Source organism: Cavia porcellus, unplaced genomic scaffold, assembly GCF_034190915.1.
Source record: "Cavia porcellus strain 051 isolate PalLab524CR breed Dunkin Hartley unplaced genomic scaffold, mCavPor4.1 scaffold_10, whole genome shotgun sequence".
NCBI classification, from domain to species: domain Eukaryota; kingdom Metazoa; phylum Chordata; class Mammalia; order Rodentia; family Caviidae; genus Cavia; species Cavia porcellus.
The window spans coordinates 24,073,799-24,100,233 of record NW_026947493.1 but is presented as its reverse complement, the minus strand read 5'-3'; the positions used below and the strand labels follow the sequence as shown (position 1 = coordinate 24,100,233).

The 26,435-nt window shown below is 44.7% G+C and overlaps 1 protein-coding gene across 2 annotated transcripts in view; it reads right to left on the bottom strand.

The window, feature by feature from the left end:
- Nucleotides 1-5,044: 5,044 nt before the first annotated feature.
- Nucleotides 5,045-26,435, bottom strand: part of Gpd1l (glycerol-3-phosphate dehydrogenase 1 like) — a 61,254-nt gene continuing 39,863 nt past the window's right edge. For both annotated transcript variants that reach the window (XM_063257093.1, XM_003479989.5), the window contains 3 exons: nucleotides 14,856-15,089; nucleotides 14,539-14,645; nucleotides 5,045-8,180 (listed from right to left, as the gene is read on the bottom strand). In XM_063257093.1, the coding sequence (XP_063113163.1) occupies nucleotides 8,084-8,180; nucleotides 14,539-14,645; nucleotides 14,856-15,089 (438 nt within the window). In that variant the 3' untranslated portion in view covers nucleotides 5,045-8,083. The remainder of the gene's footprint in view (nucleotides 8,181-14,538; nucleotides 14,646-14,855; nucleotides 15,090-26,435) is intronic.

Here is a 26,435-nt window from a genome sequence, read left to right as displayed (position 1 = left end):
TTCTAAAAAATTTTTATTGAAAAAGTAAAACAGAAATCATAACAAAATAAGACTAACAATAGCTTTATTATTTATTGTAGTTAATTATTTTATCAGTATCTGTTTGTGATACATAATAAACACAATCACCATGGGGAGTTGGTACATGCATGTATCCCATCTTAATCCGTTTTACCTGAATCCTTAATTCCCTTTCACCTCCCCTCTCTCCATTCCTAGATCCCCTTCCCATCTGCAAATGGTGTACCTCCCAGTTTCCTATAACCTACAATCTTGTACTTTGCTTTTCAAGTTATTCATGCTTTGAGTTGTCATATAAGAGAAACCATGCCAATATTTAACCTGTGTCTGATTATTTCACTGAGCGTAATGGTCTACAGGTGCATCTATTTTCCTCCAAATGACTCAAATTTATCCTTCTTTATGGTTGAGTACTTATGTATGAATACCACACTTCCTTTATCAATTCTTTGTTGATGGCCTTATAAGCTGCTTCCAAGATTTAGCTGCCCTAACTGTGCAGCTATAAACACGAGCATCTAATACGTTTCTAGAAAAATCTGCCTGGTTGCATTTTTCTCCCATTTTGCCACTGTGATTTCCATTTGCATTTTTCTGATCAGTGCTATGCATATTATTTCATATACCTGTTGGACACCTGCATGTATGGTTTTGAGAAATGTCAATGTTGATCTATTGTCCATTTTTTTCCTATTGAATTGTTTTAGTTTCTTGTATATTTTGGATATTAACTGTTTGTCAGATTTATAGTTTGCAAGTATCTCTTCCATTGTGTTGGTTGTCTTGACTCTACGGTTTCCTGAAGCATTCTCTCTGTTTTCTTCTAGTTTTATGTCTTAAATTCTGTATTCATTTCAACTTGATTTCTGCATGAGTAAAAGATAGGGTCTAATTTCATTCTTCTCCATGCACATTCAGTTTTCCCAGCACCACTTAATGAAATGACTGTCCCTTCTCCCATGCATGTCCTGCCACCTATACTGAAAATCAGCTGGCTGGAGATGGTCTTTATTCTGTGCTACACGTCTATACTGACTTAGTTACTTGGCTTTGCAGTATGTGTTTTACAGTGAAGTAGTGTAGTGTCTCTCATTTTGTTCTTTTTTGCTTGAGATTGTTTTGACTATTCAGGATTTTATGTGATTCCATATGGATTTCAGGTTTTGTTCCTAGTTCTGTGAAGAATGTCATTCATATTTTGTTAGAAATCACATTGAATTTATAGATCACTTTGAATAGGGCATTTTAACAATATTGATTCTTGCTAAATATTATTTAAATCTTTTATGTCTAGTTTTTAAAATTCCTGTCAAAGCATCTGTCATTTTACTCAACTTTTGTCTGAAATCCTTGGGGTCTAATCCATTTTGAAAATCTTGACTTTCACTCATATTGAAACACTGGGTCATTATTGTGTAATTTGTTATTTTAAATGCACAGTCAGTGGGGCCTTATAGGACACTCACAGATCCTGGATGAAAAGTGAATTTCTGCAGTGGCCAGTGTTTGCTTCTGTTGCATATCTACTAGTTTTACTGAGCTGTGTCAATTTTTATATAATTTTTGTTTATGAATCCCAGATTAAACATGCTCTGGAGAAACATGTTTCTCTACCTGAAGCCCAGCTTATTTGTGCACACACCTGGGTTTTCTTAGCGCATTTTTTCTGGAGACAATAAGGCTCCCAGAGGGTTCTACTTCTACTATAAATTTCATTGCTCTCATAATCAGCCTCTGTCTGCGCTAAGCTTCTGGGGATTCTCCTACTAGTAAGATCAGCCCTGTCTACAGGATACTTGTTGTATGTTCCTAGCATTTCTAGGTATTTGGGGCAGGGATGATGGGATTTCAAACTCATTCATCCCCTATATGACTGGCACTGGCAAGTTTCCACCCAAAATTACAACATGCAAAAATATTAGTAGGCCTAGCACAGTGGTACACACCTGTAGTACCAGCTACTCACTAAGGTACAAGGATGGCTTCAGCCCAGGAGTTTGGGACCACCTAGACAACACAGGGAGAACCTGTCTTAAAAAGCCAGCAAGGGAGGCAACCAGCACAGCCATCAGAAAGCCTGCTTCCTTCAGGTTACCAGCATGGGCAGGGAGAAAAAGCCCCGTGCGCCTGCAGGCCACCATTGGAGATGCTTGCTTCCTGTGGGCAGCCAACATGGGCAGGCAGGATCAGACAAATAACACACAGCCCTGTGCACCTGCTGAGTCCTGGTGTAGCCACGCAGGCTGAGAGAAGCAGCAGCCCTGCCACCACGTACCCTTGGTTATCAGGGCAGCTCAGTTTAGCCACATGGGTGTGAAGCAGCCTGCCCCACGTCCCACTGCCTCCTTGGGAACCTGGGTTCAGAGAAACCCAGCTCCTTGGCCCACTTTCCTACACTGCCATAGGGCAGCCAACATGGGAAGTGCCTGGGACCCCACAAGCAGCTTGTCAGGAGGAACCCAGGAAAATATCAAGACAAAATAACAAAAGGCGATCTCAGACCTCCAGGCCACACAGAACAAGTTTGGGAGACACGGACATGGAATAAAGTGGAAGTTTCACACCAGAAATCCCTGAAAGTATAGCAACTGAAGTAAAGAAACAACTTCATGAAGCTGTACAAGTAATCAGATCAGAAATATCTCAAGTAAAAGAAGAAGTTGCAAACATATAAAGAACTGCTGAGCAAATGCAAGAAGACATAAATTTTAAAAAAAGAGGAACATAGGAAAATGATGGAGACCTTGAATGAACAACATAGGAAGGAATTACAAATAGATTCAAAAAGATAACCAGGAAATTTAAAACTCCATTGAAAGCTGGCAAACACATTTAACTCAAAAGGAAATTCACAGACTGAAAGGACAGAAAACTATGTTCCATGCAACAGGAAACCAGGAAAAAAACAAGAGTAACTTGCCCATCAACCACAGAATGGATCAGAAAGATATGGTATTTTCACACAATAGAAAGATACTAAGTTTTAAAGAAAGATATTCTTGAGGCTCTTGTAGATAAATGGATGCAACTTGATATCATGTTCCTGGGTGAAATGGACTTATTTGAACATGTTATCTCAGCATGAAAAACTGAAGGTGTTAACGGATCCAAAATGTACAGTAGATATTACGAAAGTGATGAGGAGGAAACATTTAAAAAGGGAAGGTGGTAACCATTGTTAATTTCCTATTATCTTGTTTTTGAATTCTTGTATTGTTTTTGTTGTGGCCTAGCTCTAACCAATGCGCCTCCTTCCTGTTCTGTATGTGCTGTTTCAATAGAGATTAAAATTCCATTTCCAGTAAAGACTTAAGTTTTAGCTCCTTGTAAATCCCCCCATCCCCTTCCGCCTATCTGTAATAAAATGTGCTGTTCCTTAAGAAACGTTTAACTACAAGAAAATTACAGGATGTCTTCCTAAACTTGCTTGTTTGCAGGGTAACTTGCTTGTTTGCAGGATGTGCCTTCCCCCAGAGGACGTTTGCCTAATCTAAACTTGCTTGTTAGCCCAACCCTTACCTGAACCTTGCTCTTCCCAAGAAATGTAATCGTGGTGTTCCTGTTCTGTAGTGCGCCACAAACCCACCCACCTCCTTGTACAGTGAGACCAGCAGCTGTTTGCGGTTTTACAAGATAAAAACCCTTAAGCTGTCAGGTGCGCAGTCTTCCATATTGGCTACCGGAGGCTGTGTTGCCAGGCCTGACCTAAAATAAAGGCTTTGCTACCTAAATTTTAATTTCTTGCTTCCTTGGATTTTATTCCAGGGTCCAAGCTATCAATTTTCATAGTTTTATTAGGTTTAGTTTTATTCTGTCTTGTTGTTTGATTTTATTGTGTCTGATGGCATGGGCAGCTATTTTGAGAATAACAGGATGTATTATGGTAGCCATTGTGGATTTCCTATTTTCTGGTGTTTTTTTTTTCTTTTGATTGGTTTTATCCCATTTATTTTGTTTTCTTTTATTATGTCTGATGGTATGGACAGCTATTTTGAAGAAAACAAGGGACATTATAGTAGCCATTGCTGATTTCCTATTATCTTGTTTTGAAGTCCTGTACTGCTGTCATTTTTCTGTTCTGATTAACTTTATTATTTTGTTTTGCTTTGCTTGCTTTTATTCTCTTTAAATTAAAAAAAAAAGGAGGGGCTGGGGATTTAGCTCAGTGGCATAAGCACCTGCCTTGTAAGCAGGCAATCGTGAGTTCGATCCCCAGTACCGATAAAAAGGAAAAAGACCAAAAAAAAAAAAAAAAAAAGGAAAAATGTTAGCAATGAAAACAGGCATGTTTAAAGACAGGATACAAGCTGATGCTTTTCTTTTAAAAAGTGATTTTTGTTTTTTTGTCTTGAGACAGTTTCACTATGTAGTTCAGGCTGGCCTTGAACTCACTTTGTAGCCCAAGCTGGCTTCAAACTCACAGCAATGTTTCTGCTTAGCCTCCCAAGTGCTAAAAGTGCCCTTAATGTTGGTAAAGCAACACAAATCAGAATTTAAAAAGAGCTGGTTATTAACCCATCTGTGATACTTAATTGTGTCAACTAGAGTAAGAAGCATCCAACTATTGGATCAGCATAGCTCTGGATATGGCTGGAGGAATTTACTGAAGACAGAAGACCCACCCTGGGTGTGACTGGCACCAACCAATAGGTTGTCACCTGAATGGTATAAAAGGGAACCACTGAAGGAAGAATCCCTTCTGTTTCTTCAGAGGAGATCCAGTCCTCACCTTCAGCTTGCACGTCATCTCCACTATCTCCTGGCTTCCAGCACAGACCCTCAGACCCCTGACATGGACTCACAGGGCACTACACTGCGCTTTGGGTCTCTAACTGGATCCTTCAAATCTCCAGCACACAGATAGTCCTTTCCCACTTTCCCACAGCTGACTCTGTGGGCGGCCACTGTAAGCCTACCTTTCAAATTCTTACATATCTATGTATCTTGCACTAAATCTGTTTCTCTAGTAAGCACTGAATGATGCACAGGCTGATGAAAAAAAATAGGATTCATAGCACAAGGATGGGGGTTAAGTGTTTATTAAATCACGCCTTTAAATTATACATCCATCCACGGTCTGTAAACAATTACAGTACACATGTAAGTAAAAGCCCAGTAAATTAGAACTAGTGGAAAAATCAAAATCCTCTCTACATGCTGGCACCTTGCCACAATGTCCTCCTTGGGCCAACAGACAGCAATGTTATCGTTATTAAAAAAAAAAAACCAGCTTGAGGCCATCTCCTAGCATGGATTCCAAACAGGGATTTGTTCCACACTCCAGCAGGGTAGATGAAGCAAGGCAGCAGTATAATTTTTACATTCACAGGTTGGCTTAGATATTAAGTTTCTAATCAAGGTATTTCCCTCCCTATCACCATAATTAGTAAGAAACATGAAATCAAAATAAATGGTAGACCAAAGGTGGTTATAAAAATAGATGACTCATAGAGTAATAAATAACTACCATTAGTAGAGCACAAACTTATAAAATTTACTTTTCCATAATGTGCAGATTACTATAAAGTATCTTGAAGAGGTACTGTCAGCAGACTGCAGGGTGGGATTTGTAAAGAAAAAAACACTCAAGTACAACATCCAGAGAGGGAAGCTGAATGCAGGTGAGTATATACAAAACACACGAAATTCTAGCTCCTCACAACGTATTATCCTAATTAATAGACATACCACAGTTAGCTCACAGCCCTTTTTATATCTTAAAAAGCAACTCTTTGTTACCTATGTACAAATTTTTTTTTTAAAAATTAACAAGAGACCAGCAAAATTGAACGGTGGCACTAAAACTGCTGAAACTCAGAGCATTTGTGCGCTTTCATACACTTCTGTGCATGGAGTTTTAAATGCCCCCAAAGTATTTTAGACAGAGTTTTAATATTAGCAAAAAATCTATTCTATAATCATTTCAGTTATAGGAGGAAAAAAAGTATCAAACCAGGATGAGTAAGTAGAAGCAAACAATCTCACAAAGAAACTCATGATGGATATATATAAGTGACATTCATATGTTCGTTTAATACTTATGGAATGCTATGCAAGGTAACTGGAATGCTATTATGAAACCAATTGCATTTCAGAAGGTACAGTAATTCCGATTTTAATTCTAGAACTAAAAGCACTTACTCCACATAATATGCGTTTCAGCAAGGTTGGCATCTAGTTGGTTATATACTTGCTAGTGTCACCTTAAAGCTTCATCGAAGGTTCATGGCAGATCCCAGGTGTTAAGTCCAGAATTAACACCATCATAGGCAGGCGTTTCGTCTTTATTTCTCACAGGGTCTACTTGGGTTGTCCAAATGTCACTTTCACCAGCAGCAGTGTTCCCCAGAAACTTTGGCTAATTTAGTCTCCTTGCCAAACGATCTCTAAGGTCTAACATGTTTGGGACTTCAGTTAAAAAAAAAGGTTGCACTGAGATCCAAACATACATTCTACACCTTCAAGAGGAGTACACAGTGCAGCTTCTCTAAGTGACCTGATTTTTCAGGGGACCTTGGAACATTCCCTGGAGGCCAGGACATTCTGAGTAGATGGTCTGTGGATAACCATGTTAAAGTAAATTTTCTACAGTAGTGGTTCTCAAATTCTAGTAAGCATCCAAAATACACAGAAGGCAGTTTGAAACAGAGGTGCCACTTCAGAGGTTTGGGTGGGGCCTGGCATCCTTTTATTCCTCTGCTGCTGGAGCTGAACCCAGGACCTCCCTCATGTTAAGCAAGTGTTCTACCCCTGAGCTGCAGCCTCAACCTTTTTAAAATTTTGAGACAAGATTGTTGTTTAAGTTGTCTAGGCTGGACTTGAACTTGGGTTCCTACTGCCTTACCCTCCTGAGTAGCTGGGATGCCAGGTGTATGCACCATACCCAGCTTCAAATTGTGCGTTTCTAAGAGGTAAGGTGGTGCTGGTGGTAGAGGGATCGTATGTGGAATGATGGCCATCAAGACCCTGACCCACACAATTCTCAGCTGCAGGAAGCCCCACTGTGGCCTCAGGAAAGGCTACATATGCATTTGCCACAAGCTGTCAGGCTGAGCTCAGGTGAGTCTGGTGATGTCTTAAAAGGTCCTGCACCTTGGTGGGGTGGAAGGACAATGCATCCGACTCCTGTTTTGTCCTTCCTCACCCCATGACCAGGTGCAGTGACTGCATCTTATAAGAGGGACAACAGCAGCCCCCTCTCAGGGATTCTGTGAGATTTAAGAGAAATATCTGCAAAAAGCACCACCTAACAGCGCATCACACAAGTGTATGTTCACAGCAGGAAAATCTCAGGGTTCTGACTTTTTTTTTTTTTTTTTTTTTCTTGGTACCAGCAATCAAACTCAAAACCTTGCACTTGCCAGGCAGGTACTTACACCACTGAGCTAAATCCTCAGCTACCACTGTGTCTTTACAAAAGCACATTCTTGCAGCTAAAGAAGAGAAAGGTGCCTAAATAATGCAGAAAACTGCAGTGAGAGAAAAATGTGGGTTCGTAATTTAAAACATCTAATTGTTTGAAAAAAGATCAACTCACAATCAAAGTAGCAGATGATTATGCTGGTTTCAAGACAGTGTTTGAAAGTTAAATATGGTGACCTTTGAATACATTTTCCCTTCCATCCAACCCACCATTTTAATGCTGGTCAAATTTATCATTTTAAAAAATTGAGAAAAAAATAATTCTTCCATTCAAACACATGTGAGTTGCATCTAAAAAATTTGGCTGATATAATTCCAATCATAATGACTACCTAGTAGAGAAATTTGAAATGCAATCTATTTTAAAAGGACATAAAACTATGGCTCACAGAAACACGCACAGAATGAACAATGAGCAGGTATACACACACGCACATGTTCATATGTGTGTTTCGTTGTTGCCCAGTGTGTCTTACCCAACGAACTGCCTTGAATTCAAAATGAGTTTGTAATAATTCATAGATATCCATGATGGGAGTACAGTGAAGCAAACACCTTGTTGCCAGGTCTTGGTTTCCACATGAATCCAAAAGACCGATGGGAGAGGCAGAACAATACACAGCCTAGTACATGATTCACATTATGTGTGCTCTGGATGGCTCTGGAGACAGGACAGCATCTCTGAGACGGGTCTGCCTTCGTAGCAGATCTGATACACTGCAGTAAACAGTGGGAACCTGGGCAGGAGGAAATGTGAAAAGACAAGTTAGACCATCTGGTTTACCTCCTAGAACAGATGCAGTTTTCTGTGCTGCTTCACAGACTGCAGCAAAACACAGGGACCATTTCTCACAGACCTTTATTATTCGGTCTGTAGAGTCCAGAGTCTCTGCACTGCACTTGCCAGACCCTGGGACCACCTAGAACCTTCTGCCTGATAAGTTTGCAATGCTCAGTCACATGGTCATCCCTCCCGGACCCATGGTGGTCCATTTACAGAAAAAGCTGTGGCTCAGCATCATGGCCAAATCTGGGATGAATCCAAGTTTCTATCACTGCATTAAAGGGTTTGGAGAATGAATTTTAAACTGCAAGGAGGTTTTGCTCTCCCGCCCCTAAAAAGCATCATTCCTCGATGACAGTGAGGCAGCCCACATGCCACCATAAATAATTCAGGCCTGGAACTCTCCTGCAAGGATCCAAGACCAGACCCACAATTAGCAAAGCCCCAATCTCAGGCTGCAAGCTTGATTTATCCTGCCTTTTCTTCCAAGGTGTGAATGCATATAAGTGAAAGGTACAAGGCAGCAGGTAATAATCCATGGCAAGAAAAGGTAACATGCCAGGGTAGAGCTGGCTCAGCAAGTTTTGTTTTTGTTGTTGTTTTGTCTGGTTGGTTTGTTTTTTTTCTGGCAGAAATTACTAGAGGAATAATTAATTTCAACTTACATACATAAACATGTGCGCACACACACACACAAAACCCAAAGTGAGCTTGACAGAATCAGCAGACCTATAAAAGCCATCCTGAAAATTATCCGAGTATAATACTTAATGACAACTTAGTTTAAGAACAAATGGTCCTAGGATATCACATGTCTTCATGAAAATCCATCGTTGGAGGTTTTTAAAGGTATGGGCTGCTATGTTGTTTTCTGTAGTCAGTAGAGTCAATCAAATCTGACTTCTCAGCCTGTACACTCTGGCCAAGTTTTATACAGCCTCTGACTACTTCCCCACCTATGAAATGGGGCTGGATGCATAGGATTGTGTACTGGATGCTTTATATGTTGAGGGTATGGTAAGGATCTTGGTAAGTGGCATTCTTGGTAAGGATCTTGGTAGGCATTCATAAGGACAGCTTCTAACTGCAGCCATAGGATGGCCCTGGCCCAGAGATGGCTGAGACTGCTTTGCTATTGCGGGGCATGGTGTCCAGCAAGGGGCAGATCTCAGTGAGTACGTGTTGATTTCTTATAAATTCAATGCAGAGCCTGGAAATTTCAGCTCCCCCTCTTTTTGTGCTTCCATGTCTTAGCTTCCCAGTTCCTAAGATGAGAACCAAGTGTATGTCCCCAAAGCAGTGTGGTATGTGATGAATGATGACCCAATGCTATTCCCAACGCACCTAACTTATCCATGCCATTCAGTTCTCTAAGCTTTCTGGGGAAGATGTTTCTCTCCTTGAGAGGCACTGGAGGAGAAACTGCTACTCTTGACTGCTTCTGTTCTTTCCAAGAGCAGCTGTGTCAGTTTGTGATGCTCAGAGATGGTGCAGACACCCCAAGGTTCCAGAGGAGATGCAAGGATCTGAGATTCTTATCCACAGCCACTAAACCAACATCTCTAACCTTCTCCTCCATGGTACCTCTTTAGAGCAGAGCCCATTCTACAGATGAGGAAGCTGAGGCATGGTTTCTGGCTCTGAGTCAACACTCAACCATAAAGCTACACTTCATTTAAATGCTACTTTTCTATAACACAAAATGCTCTAAGGCCAGTTAGATCTGTTTGGGAAACTCTTAATAAAGTTAGAGGTAAAAAGAGGTCAAGTGATAACACTTCACAGAAAAGAATTAACACAAACCAGACAGTCCACCATCCAAAGGACATGGGGGACCGGGGCAGTGTCTGGCTTCAGGCCTGCTGTGGGGATGAGCTATGAATAAGCCCCAGTCCCCGGGGAGCTTGCAACACTGCCATAGACCGCACTGTGTCCTCCTCCCAGTTCACAGGCTGAAGTCCTCACCCCAGGACCCTGGGTGGGCTGTGTTTGAACCCCAGACCACTAGAGAGAGGACACATGAAAATGAAGACCCTGAAGTATCTCTCTAAGAAGAGGACGCAGGACACAGACAGTGTAGTCAGATGAGAGAGACACAGCGAGAAGACAGACACCTACATGCCAAGGAGAGAGGCCTCCAAAGCACCAACTATGCTGACACCTTGATCTCAGACTTCCAAGCTCCAGGACTGGGACAGAATACATTTCTACTGTTCAAGCCACACAGCCTGTGAGGCCAAGCTAAGAGAGAGGTCTAGCTGAGGAGGTTTGTGTTCTGAGCAGCTTTGCTGCAGTAAGGCAGCCACCACTCCAGCAACCCAGACCCAGTGCCTTTTCCAAAGGGCTAACCACGAATACAGACAGCGCCCACCAACCTGCCCGTCCACAGAATCAGCAGCACATAGAGGCCACTTGAAAATCCTGCTTGGGAGACTCTTGCCCTGACCAAACACCCAAGGATTTTGAGACTTTAAAAAATTTCCTGCATAGCAGCATGTGCTTATAATTCCTAGCTGTTTACTTGAGATACTGAGGCAGAAGAATCACAAGTTCAACTATAATCAACCAAATAATCGATCAATCAATGAAGTGAAAATCCTGATGTTATTAAAGTAAAAAATGGTTGTTAAAGTAGCCCCAAGACATACCAACATGCCAGAGTCCACGAGGTAGGTAAGGAAGGCCATGCATGGTAACCATGCCTTCCCCTTGGTCACAATTTAAGATCCTACCCCTTCCTGTCTACAATCCTCTACCTCCCTAGGTAGCTTTAAAAGCCATTTCAAAAAAATAAGGTACAAATTAAAATGGGAAAACTAATGCCCCACCTTTTTGAGGTTTTCATTGGGAACTCCAAGGCTGCTAATTCTGACTGGGTAAAAAAGAGGATGAGAGGAGCTGAGTGCAGAGCAAGCTGAAGGTACATGGTAGGAACCAGCAGGCAGTTGGACTGAGCAAGAGTAAAGGAGACGCTGCCAGAGACATCGTTAGGGTTTGTATCTGGATGTCCCCCTAAAGCCTCATGAGGTCCAGGTTTCCCAGAGGCGCCTGAATCTAGAGTTTGTGTCTAGTACTGGGATTGGGGGTGTGAGTCCTACACTGCTCTAGAGCAGGTAGCTTGCATACAAGATAAGGCAGAAAAGGCTTCTCTCTCATTTTTGTTGCTTTTGATAGCTTTTATTACCCTGAATGGCTGCCCCTCTGCCACACCATCCTGCCTTGGAGCCACCTGATTATAAACTTTTACAAGCTGTGAGTTAAATAAACCTTTCCCACTTTAATACTGGGTGTTGAGTATTTTGTCTCAGCAACAAGAAAAGTAACTAAGACAGAATTTGGTACCTGAGAAGTGGGATGGTAGCTGGGACCATACCTGACCACGTGGTTCAGGAGTCTTGGGAGATGGCTTGTGGGAAAAGTTTGGAAAGATTTGGAGATGCTGCTGAAAAAGCAGAGTTGGAATGCCTTAGGCTATTCTGTATGGGAGATTCTGGTCAGAGCTTAGAAGACAGAAGGCTGATAGAAATCCTGCCATTACCAGGCTTGCGAGGTTTCTAGGGGGAAGGACTCACTGACTGCTGGACTCCAGATAATGTGTGCTATGGGTTGGCAGAAAGTTAGTTAGCATTTTTCTAGTGTCCAGATACTTTGGCTGAGACTGAGATTAAGGGCTGTAGACTAGTTAATCTTACAGAAGAAATTACAAGGCAGTCAATTGTTGGAAGTGGTGGCATGGTTATTATTGGGGGCTTTTTGCCAGATTTATGTTGCGAATCAAGAACAAAGAGGCCAGCAGAATGATTTAAAACACTGAGTTTGGCCAGAAAGGAATGCTTCAATAAAGCTGTGGTCTGCAAAGATAGAGCAGAGGAGATCTTGAGTGTTGAGAAGGAACAGGAAAATAGAAAAGACAGCCTGAGGGCATTGTAAGAAGCAGCAGGACTCCACCCTTTGCAGCCTCAAAATTTCAAAAATGAATGGCTTTGCTTTGAGAAGCCACAGGGCATCATGTTCCTGAATGATGGCAGCACAAAGAATTTGTTCTCCAGAATTGGATTCAGACTGCCCAGTGATCCAGGCACTCGACCCTGAAACAAAGAAAAAAGGAACCCTGGCTACTGTTCCCACTGGCAGCAGACTATTATCCATGTGGTGCTGGTTTTAGGTGCATGCAGAATGCAAGAGTTATGGGGTTAAGAAGGCTTCCTCCCATATTTCAGAAGGCCTGAGAGGCCAGGCAGTGTTCCCGAGAGGGAAGTGTATGAAGCTGTGAGTGTGAAGCCAAAGATGCACTGTAGACCTCAGATGTTTAGAGAAGCCAGGAACATGGATCATCTGAGGAAAACTGCAAGGAGAGCAGAGCAGGCTCAAGAGAGAAGCCATGGGAGCTGCTACCACCACCACCACCACCACCACCAGAAGTGCTGTAGATGTGGAGCCACCCAAACTCTTTATAGTTCACATCTTGCCACAGATTGCCTGGGATGTTGCACACTGGAACTACAGTTTGCCCTGATAGAATTTGGAGTTGTTTTGTCCTATTCCTTTGTATCCACCTGTTTGTAGCTTTTGGAACAGAAATGTCTCTCTTGTGCCACTGAATATTGGAAGTGTTTAACTTCCTTTTCATTTGTACAGGGGCTCACAGCTAAGAATCTGCCATACATCTCAGGGGAGACTTGGGACTTGAATTCTTCAGTAATGCTGAAACTGTTAGGACTGGCAACTCTTAGAGGTGGACTAAATGCCTTTTGTATAAAGAGATATACATGAGTCTTTAGAGGCTCAGGGGTGGAATGTTATGGTTTGTGTCTGGATGTCCCCCCAAAGCCTCATGAGGTCATGGGTAGAGGGCTTTTTGGAGGCAGGTGAACCGAGAGTTTGTGATTGGTTCATTGTCTAGTGCTGGGATTGTGGGTGAGTGTTACACCACCCCAGGATAGGTGACTTGCATACAATATAAAGGAAGGAAAGGCTTGTCTCTCTCCCTCCGTTCCACTGCATTTGGTATCTTCTACCACCAGGAATGCTTGCCCCTCTGCTGTGCCACCCTGCCTTGGAGCCAGCTGATTATGGACACATACCTCTAAAAACTGTGAGTTAAATAAACCTTTTCCCCTTATCACTGAGTGTTGGATATTTTGTCTCAGCAATGAGAAAAGTAACTTAAGACCAACATCTGCAAACCATCTCCTGGCTTGACAGAAGTACACATTCTAGACAAGTTCCAAGTAACAGCATCAGTACAGCTGCCCAGATAACCAAGGAATATTGTGGGGAGGTGAGGATGCACAGTGCTACACTTTGAATCTGAAGTGCCCCAGAGGTCCATGTGTTAAAGGTTTGGTCATGAGCCCATGCTGGGACCTTTAGGAGGAGCCTAGTAAGAGGCAGGTAAGGTAGGGTATTACTAGTATGCCTTTGAAAGGAATTTGAAACCTAGCCCCTTCCTATCACTCTTTTCTTCTCAGTCTCCATGAGGTAAATATCCTCATCTGCTATACAGTCCAACCATGATGAACTGTGCAGTCACAGCCCCAAAGTGGCAGTATTAACTGACCATGAACTGAAACCTCTGAAACCTTAAGCCAAAGTAAACAATTTCTCTTTCTGTTGATTTAACTTAAGTTACAGAAAGTTGACCAACACAGCGTGCTGTGCAAGGCTGAATAAGGTGGTGCTGACATCTTAGCCCTGGGGAGGAGTTTAGTAACTCAACAGTGTGAAGGGTTGTGTGGGAGGCACAGCTAGCAGCGGCCTTGCGGAGGTTAGGCAGCTTGTGGTGCTCCAGGGCTAACTCCTCAATCAGGTGACCAGCCCACCTTACACATGCCTGGCCTGGAAGGAAAGGGGGAGACAGATCCAGGCAGCCAGTCACCCACATGACAGAGAGATGGCAAGAATGTGTCCCCAACCTTAACACAGGTCCCTTGGACAGCAGAATTCTGAGATGGGCTTGTCTTTCCTTGTTTTCTGAATTGTTTGATACTTTATTCACATGGTTATACCTTTTTATTTTTTAAAAAAAGTAATTATTTTTGAAAACTTTTAAACTTATGGCACGTAGCTTTCCTGAACACTATCAGACAAACAAGACTCTAAAGGCTCATATTGTGTAATACTTCTCCCTCATAGGTCTTTTCACAGAAGTTGAGACTTGTATAAACATTTGTATTTGGGGTAGGTAGATACTTCCTGTCATAGATGTTCACATCGCACAGAGGACTCAACGAATCAAGTTCTAGGTCCACTTGTCTAACAGTGGTGCTTGTCTTCTGGAAGATGCTGCACAGACAATGAGGGAGGCTTACTTGTCAGTGAGTGCTTTCTGTTTGAGGATGCGGTACACTTCGGCAGAAGTCTGAGGTCCCTGGAGCTTCTGCCCATTCAGCATCTCCTTTTCCAATTCTTCAATGGTCTTAAAAGCAAAAGATAAAAAAAATCCAGAGTAAACACTAGAGAACCATTCATTTCGAGAGGAAAGTGGGAGAGAACAGCTTCAGTCCCTGCTGTGAATCAAAGATAAAGACATATAAAGACCAGAGGAGTCCCATGAAAGCACTCGGGGTGACTGAAGAACAGGGACCTTTGAGGGGTGAAGATAGAGGGACAGGAGGGTGGGAGTTACCTTTCCCGTTCTGGCGAATGCCTCGGCCACCCTGCGGTTCCGCCCTCCGTAGCAGGTGGTGATCAGGTCAGCTACCCCACAGCTCTCCAGAAAGGTGGCTGTGGACACCTGGCCTTTGCAGAAGATCTTGGCGAAGGAGATCATTTCCATTAGGCCCAGGCGGATGACCGCAGCTTTGGTGTTGTCTCCACAGCAGAGGCCGTCACAAAACCCAGCTCCCACGGCGACAATGTTCTGCACAGGGGAGAGTAAAGCCCGGGATGTCGTTATGGCACCCTTGAGGGTGAGGATGCAGAGGGACAGTGGGGGCACACTGGCTCTACCTTAAAGGCCCATCCCTGGCTTTCCTGGACCAGGGCATAAGATGGAAGGGACATCTTTTATCTTCCTATTTACAGAACAAAGCGGTAGGGGCACATTAGCCAGAGACTTACAATAGCTGACAACAGTCTTGGGTCAAACACAGTTTGGGCAGACTACAGTGTCTTTGGGTTGTTTTTATTAAAACTGAATGCTTTATTCAACTAAAACATTCACAAGGAAAGTATGCAAACTCTAAGTGTATGGCTTGATGAATTTTCACAGTATTCTGAACATACCCACATGGCCAGCTCCCTGACCAGCACGCAGAGTGCAACCCATACCTCAGAAAGTTCCAGTGATCCCTTCCACCTTAGGCACCCACTGTCTTCACCTCTCACAGCACAGACTGGTTTTATCTTACTTTAATCCTCCAAAGTATGAAACTTTTTGATACGCATCTTTTGTGTCTGGCTTCTTTATCTCAGTTAATATAAAGTTTGTCAGATGCACCCACATTTTTATATGTAACACATTCACTTTAATTGCTGCAGCACAGTGTTCCACGGTGTGACTATCCTGTAATTTATTTACCTCTTCTTCTGTGAGTTGGGACTGAGGCAGTTTCTAGCTTGGGGCCATTACAAATGTGACATTCGGACACCCTGGCACACGGTCCTTAGGTGACCCAGAACAAAGAGGGCTAGAAAACAGAAAATTAGAACAGAAAGGCCCAGAGTATGTTGTGTTCCCTGCCTGCAGGACAGGATCAGCTGGCTGTGCTGCTCTCATTGTAAATGTAAAAGAGAAAAGTGGAAAAATTCTGTAAATGATCAGAAAGGTGACAGGAACACATGCAGGTTCTGGACAAATTCATGCCACTTCTTTATCTGGGGTCAGCCATACAAATGGCCTGCTGCAGCCTGTGTGCTATAGGTTCACCACCTCTGTCCTCAGGGAGGGTATGAGCTCCAGCCAATGAATCCAGCAGCTTCCAAGCTGGTCACTCTCACCTGCGATGCTGTGTGTGTGCAGAGGACTCTCTGCCTCTGTACCTGCAAAGGCTTCTCAAACCTCCCACCACACAGGCAATGCAAACTGCAGGTGTTATCTGCTCTTGGGCAGTATCGTCCCAAACTACCTGCTGCATGCACAATGACAGCAGAGGTAGCAACTCTTGGGTTACTGCACAGTTCTTTTTTGAGGCAGGGTCACACCACATTATCTAGGGTGGCCTTCAACTTGTGATCCTCCTGCCTCAGCCTCCAAAGCACTGGGATCACAGATGTGTGTCACCCTGCCCAGATTCTCACTGCACACTTCATGTCTGATGGCATCAGATTAGGAGGAGTGAAAGGGGCCTTGAGAGATGCTGAGTGGGGGACAAGGTAGGCTCTGGTTCTACAACTCAGGACAGGATCAACTGGCTGGGGAGACGAGCTGCCAGAATAGGAAGGAACACTGGAGCTTTCAGCCTGGTGTCACGCAGAGACTAAGCAGCCAGGCCCCTGCAACCTCAGGAGTCACAGGGGGTACCTTGCATGCACTGACACCCAGAGGGTCTCACTGCTGTGTGAGCCTAACCAATCCATCCTCCTCTCTGGGTGATTTTGCCTTAGATGTAAAATTTAGGGCTGGACAACATTTCAAAATCTTTCCAATGATAATTCCTCTAGGAAAGTGGGTGCTCTCAGAGCATGCGTTGGGGCGTAGGGCGGTACTGGAGCCACAGGGTCCCACTTGGGAACCTGCAAGGGAACTAACTGAGCCTGGTTAGAGTAAGAATGGGCCTGTTAAGGTTGTCATGGCAATGTACCTGAGGCTTAGGCTTAGCCCTAGGATCACAGGGCAAGGGGTGAGACTGCTGGACTTGCCTTGATGCTCCTTCACTGTGTCCCCATCGAACCATGGAACCCATTCTGGAACAGTCAGTCACCGGACAGCCAGCCCAGGGAAATGTCTACAGGATGAATGAATGTGAACAGGGACTTCTGCTCAGCCCTGGCTCCTGAAGACTGAGGAGAGGGCTCCCACTATAGCAGGCAGCACCAGGCTGGATGCAGAGGCTCTGTAATGCTCAGGATGGTGCTGACATGTGCACCTATCTTATTTCTGGCCCGGCACAACCCTGGTTTGCTAAGTATACCATGCCATGAAACACAGAGTTTTAAAAAGAACATACCCCAGGGCCTGGCACACACTGCTGCTTTGTGCCATGCCTGACGCTTCCACACAGTGGGAAACCTGTGCTGCCTGCCGGGGTCTGTCATGACAGTGCTAGCTGAGAGGCTGCACCTCTGCAGCCCGCTCAGAAGCTGGGAGGTAAAGAAGGGCAGCTAAGCAGTAGAAAGGACACCAAGGATAAATAGTAATAGCAGTCTAACCTTCCTGAACTGTTCTACAATGCTTCCTACATTACCAAGTCATTTAAGCTTCACATTTGTTATCATGCACGGTGAGGGGAGGAGGAGACATACCTCATCCCACAGTGCTGCTGAGGGTCAGGGAGGGAGAAGTGGGAGGCAACTACATCGGGTCCAGTTAAAAACTTCCTAAGAGGAAGAAGCACTGACTCACACCAAACACCAGATCTGGCGGGACCCACTCTGCCCTGCAAAGCCCAGCCCAACGCTATGGGCAGATCCTGGGGACCAGCAGCGCTTTCATGGTGGCACTCGACAAGCATGCAGTCGAGGAAGCAGGGCTGGTAGGCGAAGGAGCTGGGGAGACTCTTGGCCCTGAGCGGCCCTTCACTGTGGGCACACGCATCTACACCACCTCAAGGTTTCTGTTAGACAGCTAAGCTTTCCACCAGCGAGCAGGGGACCCACATCAGGGCAAACTCCCTTCTAAGAGGATTCTGAGCCCCCACCCAATTTAACTGCCTTAGGATAGATCCTGAAATCTTCATTCCCTCCTTCTAATGCTTATCATTGTCAAAAGAAAAACAAAGGCTCAAAGCCAGTCAGCGAGTATTTGAATAGCACTGGAACAGATGTCCTCTGAGATCACTCAGCTGTGAAAGTTACTATTATCCACTGTGCACTTAAATCTGTTCTAAACTCTTTGCAGCTAAAAATACCATGAATTTCAGAAAACAGACATGTGTAAGCCCTTCCCCATCTCCTGGGTTAGGGCAACACTCAGCAAAATCATCCACCACCAAGTGCAGCCTTTGTGATTCTGAAATAGGGTATACAGGCCGGCTCGATTCCTCTTTCGATCCGACCCTCCCACAAAAATAACATGAACCAGACGACCAGTCTCTACCTCTGCCATCCCGCACCTCCCACTAGGGAGAATCACCCCACTGAAACCCGCAGAGGATCCAATGCTTTGTCAGTCCAGGGCTCTTCCTGGGCCGGCTCTTGATGCGCTTGACCTCAGCTGACCCACTGCACAGCGTGGGGTACTCAAGGCAACATCCCGCACACTATTTGTAGAAGTGTCAAGGGAAGTCAAAGTCAAGCCCAACATTTGGCTGGGGACACCGACAGGAAGTTGTCGTTGCTTGTGATATTCAAAAAAAGCTTCTGCTCCAATACAGTCACTACTAGCCACATGTGGCCACTGCGCCCTTCTGATGTGGGGACTGTGACTCAGAAAGTAAATTTTTAATTTTTAAAACTTAATGAAAGGCATGGTATGCAGCAGACCCCCAGAGCTGTTTTAACACGGAATGAAATTCAGAGATGCACTGGCAACTCGCAGGTAAGTCCAGACCAAGACAGGGAACACTAGAGCTCCTCAGGTGCCTGCAGTCAGCCTGCTGCTGTTGCTGCTGGCCATGGCAGTGGCTCTGGGCTGAATGGAGTTTATCTTCTGTCTGAGGGCAGGAAGGCACGGACATCTTGCTCAGCTGGATGCAGCCTTGGGCTGAGGCACAAAGGGAAACCTGCTTTGGGGTGGTTGGAGATGTGGGGTAGGGCACTCCTTCCAAAGAAGCTCCCTGGTGCACATGTTAGCACTTCTGCTGCGCAGGGTCTGTAACGCTAATAAGAGGCGAGACTCTGGGCTGAGATGTAGTTAAGTGACAGAACACTTGCCTAGCATGTTGTGGGGTTTGGGTTTGAGACCTATCACAGCAAGCAAGTGAATGAACAAACGAACCAAAGAAAGAAAGAAAATAAGTAAGTTTAACACCCCTGCCAAGCAACTCTCCTGCTGTCTGTCTCACTGTTTTGTTCCATCTATGGAACCTGAGTTGTTCTCCATTATACCCAGAGAACTCCAGGCAGCTAGAGGTGATTGCAGCCCAGGCCACTGAAGCTGCCTGCGTGGGTAATGTGGAAAGAAACTACTCCAAACACGCAATGAAGTTCCACTACTGCTTGTCTTCTGGGCCGTCACCCTGTCTGCCAAAAGGACTGAACAAATACCAGGATGGGATGAGGTCAGCCGGTCCCTGTTCACTCATGAAAGGGCCCTGTACAGGACTCAAGGTGGGGAGTGGTGAGGGCCAAGTGGGTGTGTTGGGGCGAGGAGACACCAGCCACAGGTGGAAGCCCCGTGTTCAATAAACAGCCCCAGTCACACAGCTGTGAGCTGTGTCACGCAGCCCAGCATGCATCTCTAGAAGCTTCCTATGCTGAAGTGCTGACTTCTTCAGCTGACAAAATGTTTGTTTTTTTAAAAAAGGGTATAAGGCATCTCATTTTGCTCTAAAAATGATAAATAAACCAGTTTCTCTGGGAAAATTTTTTTTCTACTTAATTCAAATGTAAACCTAAATCACCACATCTGGCTGGTGGCCACACACTGGACGATACAGGCCCTGTTATTCTCTCTCACACCAAGGCCTTAGACACCAGCACAAGGCTGGGCTGCACCCAGAGCTGCAAAGCAGCTCAGAGAGCAACTCAAGGGCCTGGGCCGAAGACTGCTGGTTTATGCCCAATGTACCCTTCCTTCTTCCAAAGCAGCAGTGGCACTATCTTACAATATGAACACCCGGCCGCATCCCAGTGAGAGTGAAAGAGTCTGTGGAATAGGCCTGTCACGTATATCCTGGATTTCCGCATGAGGAAGAAATAAACTTCTACCTCTTGACTGCTATTATGTTGGGTCTCTGTTATGAAACTTAATCAAGATAAAATATCTCTTTAAAAAAGTCTAAATTTATGAGTTCTGCACTTTTATGTATTAGTAACTCTTAGAATTTATATGTGTCTTGGTTACTTATCTCTCGTTGTTGAGACAAAATACCTGACGCCAACCACGAAGGAAGGAAAGGTTTATATCTTACAGTTTTTGGAGGTTGCAGTCCATACTCAGCTGGCTCCCAGGCAGGGTGGCATTGGGGCAACACTTTAAGACAGCAGCTGGAGCAAAAAGGCAGAGAAAACAAGCCTCCTCTCCTCCCTTACAGTGGACTCAGGCCACCCCCCACGGCAGGTGCAGCACCCACAAAATCTCCTTGCCCTCCTTTGCCCAGGATGAGGATATCTATAAAGAAAGAACCCTGGCTCCCTGCTGAGTCTCTCAGCTAAACTTCCAAACTTCTCAAATTGATACAATGTATCAACCATAACAATATTAAAACAATATATTCCAGGGAGAAAAGAACACAGAAGAATATACACTGAGTTCATTTATATAAAATCTAAAAACATAAACTCCAATATATAAAAGTGTTTCAGTACCCAACTGGAGGTGTGGTGGTGGGGACCACATGTGGATTTGGAGATGACAGAAAAATTCTGTGCACTGGCTTTTGGTGCACAGATACTTTTAAACACAAAGCAGGGGAGGCCACTGTTTGAGATATGCTCCTGCCCTAAGCCACAACCGTCCAGAGCAAACCAAAATTGAGTCACTCACATTACTGCTACATCTTCAAGCAGAAACATCAAGGAAGCAGAAGGATTCCAAAATAGGCCAGTTTTCTAAGAAAAATTCTTCTGCTTTGTTACAAACAAGTAACCTGATATTAACAAATCAAGTCCCCTCAGCCCCACACCACTTTCCTTTTCCCTTTTTTTAATCTTCTAAAACCAATCGTCCTCCCACTGGGAACTCTTATTCTATTTTGTAGAATGGAGGCTATGCCAATTTAAGAATCTCAAATAAAAGCCAATTAGATCTATAGCTAAATTTGTAATTTTGCCTTTCGACAATATTACTGTCAAAAGCCATTGTGTTATTTGCTTTAAATAGATTTGGTTTACATGAATTACAGTTTATATATAGTTGATGCTTATAACAACGATTTTAAGCTATGTATGATGGCCCACTCCTGTTATCCCAGCCCTCAAGAGGCTGAGGCAGGAGGACTGCTGTGAATTTAAGGCCAGCATGGGCTACAAAGTGAGTTCAAGGCCAGCTTGGTATATGTACTGCCAAAGCAAGCTCATCAAGATCAGCTCGAAATACACAGCTGCGCTCAAAACAAAAGTACTTTTCTTATTGATTAAAAGAATATAGCTAACAGATAAAAGGTATTCTCAAGGCAGTAAAAAGTACTGGTACCAAATAACTGAGTGCAGTTCCTCTGGATTTTTTTTTTTTTTATCCTTCCAGGGAGCTGCTTTCTTTTCCTCTAAGTCACATGCCCTCATGCTTTTGAGTACAAAAAAAAGGTCATGTGTTTGTTTTACTGGCTTGTATGGAGGAGAGTACTAAAGACTGTTCATGTGAAGTAGTGAAACACACTGAAGTGCTTGCACAGTAAGGCTTGGCTTTTGTTTTTCAGAGGTTACCTTCTCTCTTTTGCATTGTGTGGGACACAATGAATTGGACTACTTTTATTATTAGGCAACCTCCCCCAAAACACTATTTACGTAATGAAAGAAACACTGTGCCATCTGTCTCTGTTCTGGCGGCCTCTGACTAGGCAGGGCTTCATTTTGTTCACGGTGTCTAGATGCAAAGCAGAAAACCAAGCTGCACACAGAGGAAGTGAGCACCTGAGATCCCTAACCCTGCAGCTGCCAGTGGGCACCTGAGATCCCTAACCCTGCTGCTGACAGTGGGCACCTGAGATCCCTAGCCCTGCAGCTGCCAGTGGGCACCTGAGATCCCTAACCCTGCTGCTGCCAGTGGGCACCTGAGATCCCTAACCCTGCTGCTGCCAGTGGGCACCTGAGATCCCTAACCCTGCTGCTGACAGTGGGCACTTGAGATCCCTAACCCTGCTGCTGCCAGTTAGCACCTGAGATCCCTAACCCTGCTGCTGACAGTGGGCACCTGAGATCCCTAACCCTGCTGCTGCCAGTTAGCACCTGAGATCCCTAACCCTGCTGCTGCCAGTGGGCACCTGAGATCCCTAACCCTGCTGCTGCCAGTTAGCACCTGAGATCCCTAACCCTGCTGCTGACAGTGGGCACCTGAGATCCCTTACCTTACTGCTGCCAGTGGGCACCTGAGATCCCTAACCCTGCTGCTGACAGTGAGCACCTGAGATCCCTAACCCTGCTGCTGACAGTGGGCACCTGAGATCCCTAACCCTGCTGCTGCCAGTGGGCACCTGAGATCCCTAACCCTGCTGCTGCCAGTGGGCACCTGAGATCCCTAACCCTGCTGCTGCCAGTGGGCACCTGAGATCCCTAACCCTGCTGCTGACAGTGAGCACCTGAGATCCCTAACCCTGCTGCTGCCAGTGGGCACCTGAGATCCCTAACCCTGCTGCTGACAGTGAGCACCTGAGATCCCTAACCCTGCTGCTGCCAGTGGGCACCTGAGATCCCTAACCCTGCTGCTGACAGTGAGCACCTGAGATCCCTAACCCTGCTGCTGACAGTGAGCACCTGAGATCCCTAACCTGCTGTGTCAACACTTGCTACTCCTAAGTCACTGCTCTTCAAGTGTTCACTCTCCTTAGCCGTATGACACAATGGTTGTGTCACCAGACACCAGAATGTCCTCCAAGCAGGAGATGGGGACCTTAACTTACCCTACCCATACAGCAGGTTGTAGGTTTGCTACTTCCATCACAGAAAATAATTTTCAAGCCACTTCAGTGAGACACCAAAAGGAATTTATCAGGCAGAATTGAAAAAGTACACACTCAGAGAAAAGAAGAGAGGCCCTGCAAGAGAGGCACATTATGGTCTGAAGCTGGGGATATTTATGTGGCCTGGGGTGTCTTCAAGGTGATGATAGCGTGACTATAGGGTCACAACCCTGGCAGGCTATTTCAGAATGCAAAGCATTTATGTGTATGTGATCTGCGGTTCTGAGGACTAAACCCAGAGCCTTTGCACTGACCCATACCCCTGGTCGTTTGTGAGTCAGGGTCTTGTTAAACTGCCCCAGACTGGGCTCAGACGTGCAGTCCTCCTACTCAGTGTCCCAGAGTGCTGGGTCTACCAGCTCATTTACACGTGTCTGAAGTTAAACACGCTGCCTACTCACTGCAGCTTCTGAGGGTAGAGGTCTGCAGAAGAAGTGATTTTTAGGTGAACAGCACAGGGCCAGAGCCCAATTCATGGATTTACTGTGTCTTTAAGTGCCCGAAGATTGTTTTTGGCAGAGGAGGGGAGAGAGGGTCTTGAAAGGGAAAAGGGTTTGAGTAACTTTTGTGTCCTGAAGTTGCAGTTTTTCTGAAAAGTACAGTCTCACGATTACGATTTTCCTTGGCTCCTTTCTACCTATGATTTACTGTTTTCTAGCCTACCTCAGTTGGTTTCAACGACCACTCAATTCTCAGTTAAAAAAAATCCTGGCTCTGATGCCACCAATCAGGGTAACTGATCTCTTTCAGAGGATTGCCAAAGAGGAAGAACAGAAAGTGGCCCTCCAGCTCCATCTGCCTGCACCGCAAATCATTCTGTCATGGCAGTAAGCACAAATCCACTTACGGGCTTCCTGCCAGGAAAAATGAAAAGGCATTCAAAGTTCACACACAAGAGCAGCATGAGTTCCCATTAGCAGAAGCTTTTCAGAACCTTCAATCCAGAATCTTCTCACCCAGCACCCTTTGTTCTGGGCAGGATTTCATAGCTTCTCTAAACTCCCAAACACCCAGTCGCTTAAAAACAGCTTTGGAGTAGCTTGGCCAGGGCTGAGCAATTAGGCATTCATGATGCCTGCCATCAAGTGGTCATTAGTTTAATGGAGAACTATTAAAAGCACATAAAAATCTCAACCAATGAAAATAAACCAAGCTGTCAACGCTGACGTCTTAAGTGTGGAACAGGGCTTGCACGGAATGTGAATGATGCTCCTCTCACACACACTTAGAAACACAGAGGTGCGCCCTCCGCCAGGGAGGCCAGGCCTTAACTGACTTTAATCCTGGAAGTGCTCATAGTACATTGTGGCCACACACAATACTGATTCCAGAAAGTGGCTTTAGATTCTGACTAGGCAAAAAAAAAAAAAAAAAAAAAAGGTGTGCAATTTATGAAAACCAGCGGAAAGGTGTTCTCTGGACACGTATTTTCTGGATTCTCTCGATTTTGGCAATTCTCCCTTGAAATAGGCAGGTGAAAGCCACAACGCCAATTCCATTCTTAGGTGCACTCCAATAAGAAGTGGCTTTTTGCTGAGAAAGAGATGACTTGAAAGTGAGTGAGATGGGGCATTCAGATTGAGGACTCTTTTCCTTTTTCCTTCCTTTTTTTGGGAGATTTTTGGAAGATGTCAGCTACAGCAGCTTGGGTTGCCTGGAGAGAAGCTTCGGGAAGGTGCTATAGCACGGCTGCTTGCTGGCTGTTTCCCACGGCAAGGACCAAGACTGCATCTTTCAAAGCCAGATATGGTGGCACGTGCCTGTCATCCCATTACTCAGGAGGCTGAAGTAGGAAGACTGCCAAGAGTTTGAGGCTATCTACTGAGTTCAGGGTTAGACTAAACTATTATAGATCACTAAGTTAGACAGAAATATTATAGGCAGGGCTGGAAATTTGGCTCAGTGGCACAGTGCCTGCCTGGCATGCACGAGGTCCTCAGCTACACTCCCAGTACCAAAAAAAGAAAAATAATATTACAGGTAATTGGCAGGGTAGGCCCTAGAAGTCAGTGTAGAAGGTAACAACACGTTACAGTCATGGCTGGAGGTACACTCACTGAGGGCTAGGCCTCAAGAAAAAGACGAAATGACCAAGCCCACATACTTCCCAGAGGGCTCAACAATAATGCCTGACATTCTAAATAGGCATCAGTCACCTTGGGTGAAGGACCAAGACCTCCCGACCCACCCCTTCCAGGAAAGGTCCTTGTTCTTTCCTTGGACACTTGTTATCTGACTTGCTTCTCCACTGGATCAATATTACCTAAGCACCTGCCATACCTGACAGGTGACCCTCACCAGGACGCACTCTGGAAAACCACAAAAGTACAATAAAGTCACACCCACCTGCATCTCCGGCCCTGTGGGGCATAACCACACTATCTCTGCCTCCAACTTTCTCGCAGCAGCAAGCTCTTCCCCTTCCCTTTAAAGCCTTTGTTCTACCCTCACTTCCTGCTGATTGCTTTCTTGGAACTCAGCTTATGCCCACTGAAGTGAATACACAGTCAGAATTCCTCGCACAAAACCCACTGAGGTGGCCTTCCTCTTCTCTGTACCTTTCACACTTTCATCTTATTTGTTGACCATAGTTTTGTGCCACCTTATGATTTTTACTCTGTTAAACTTCCTTTGGAAAATCGGAACATGGGCAACCCACTTGAAACCCCTCTTGTCTCTCAGAAGCTATACCTTTTCCCCTTAATAAAGACGTCCTACTCTAAATCTCCATTGCTCCTGAAGAGTTCCATCTCAGTTTGGGGGAACATAAACTCTACATTGATACTCTATATTGAACATCTAACAGGTTGGAAGTTACAATATTTCCCTTATATGATTTGGAGGTCTTTATATCAGAACTCCACAGTGAGACATTGTCTCCTGAGTGCCAGGAGTTCCAGCACTCAGAAGGCTTAGATCAGAAGATCACTGAGAGTTCAAGGCCAGGCTGGGCTACACTGAGTTCAAGGACACTGTCTCCAAAACAAAACAAAGGCAGAGTGGGTAAGGCAGAAATGCAGGGGCAGACACATATCCCCTTACCTCTCCTATTGTTACTTAAACTTAGGGAAGGGCACTGATGTTTTGGACTGAGCACCCCATAGACCAGATCAAACCAAAACAGTTTTTCATGGTGAGTACTACTTAATCACACTGAAAATCTCAGGAAGCAGAGATGCCAAACCAGGCCAGGCTTTCCAGAAAACAGGAGATTCCATTCTTCATAAGCTAGCAAGATAATAAAATCCCTTCTGTTTTAAACCTTACAAAAACTAACCTGATGCCAACCAATCAGTGTTTTCCTATTCTGTTTCCTTGCTTTCACATTA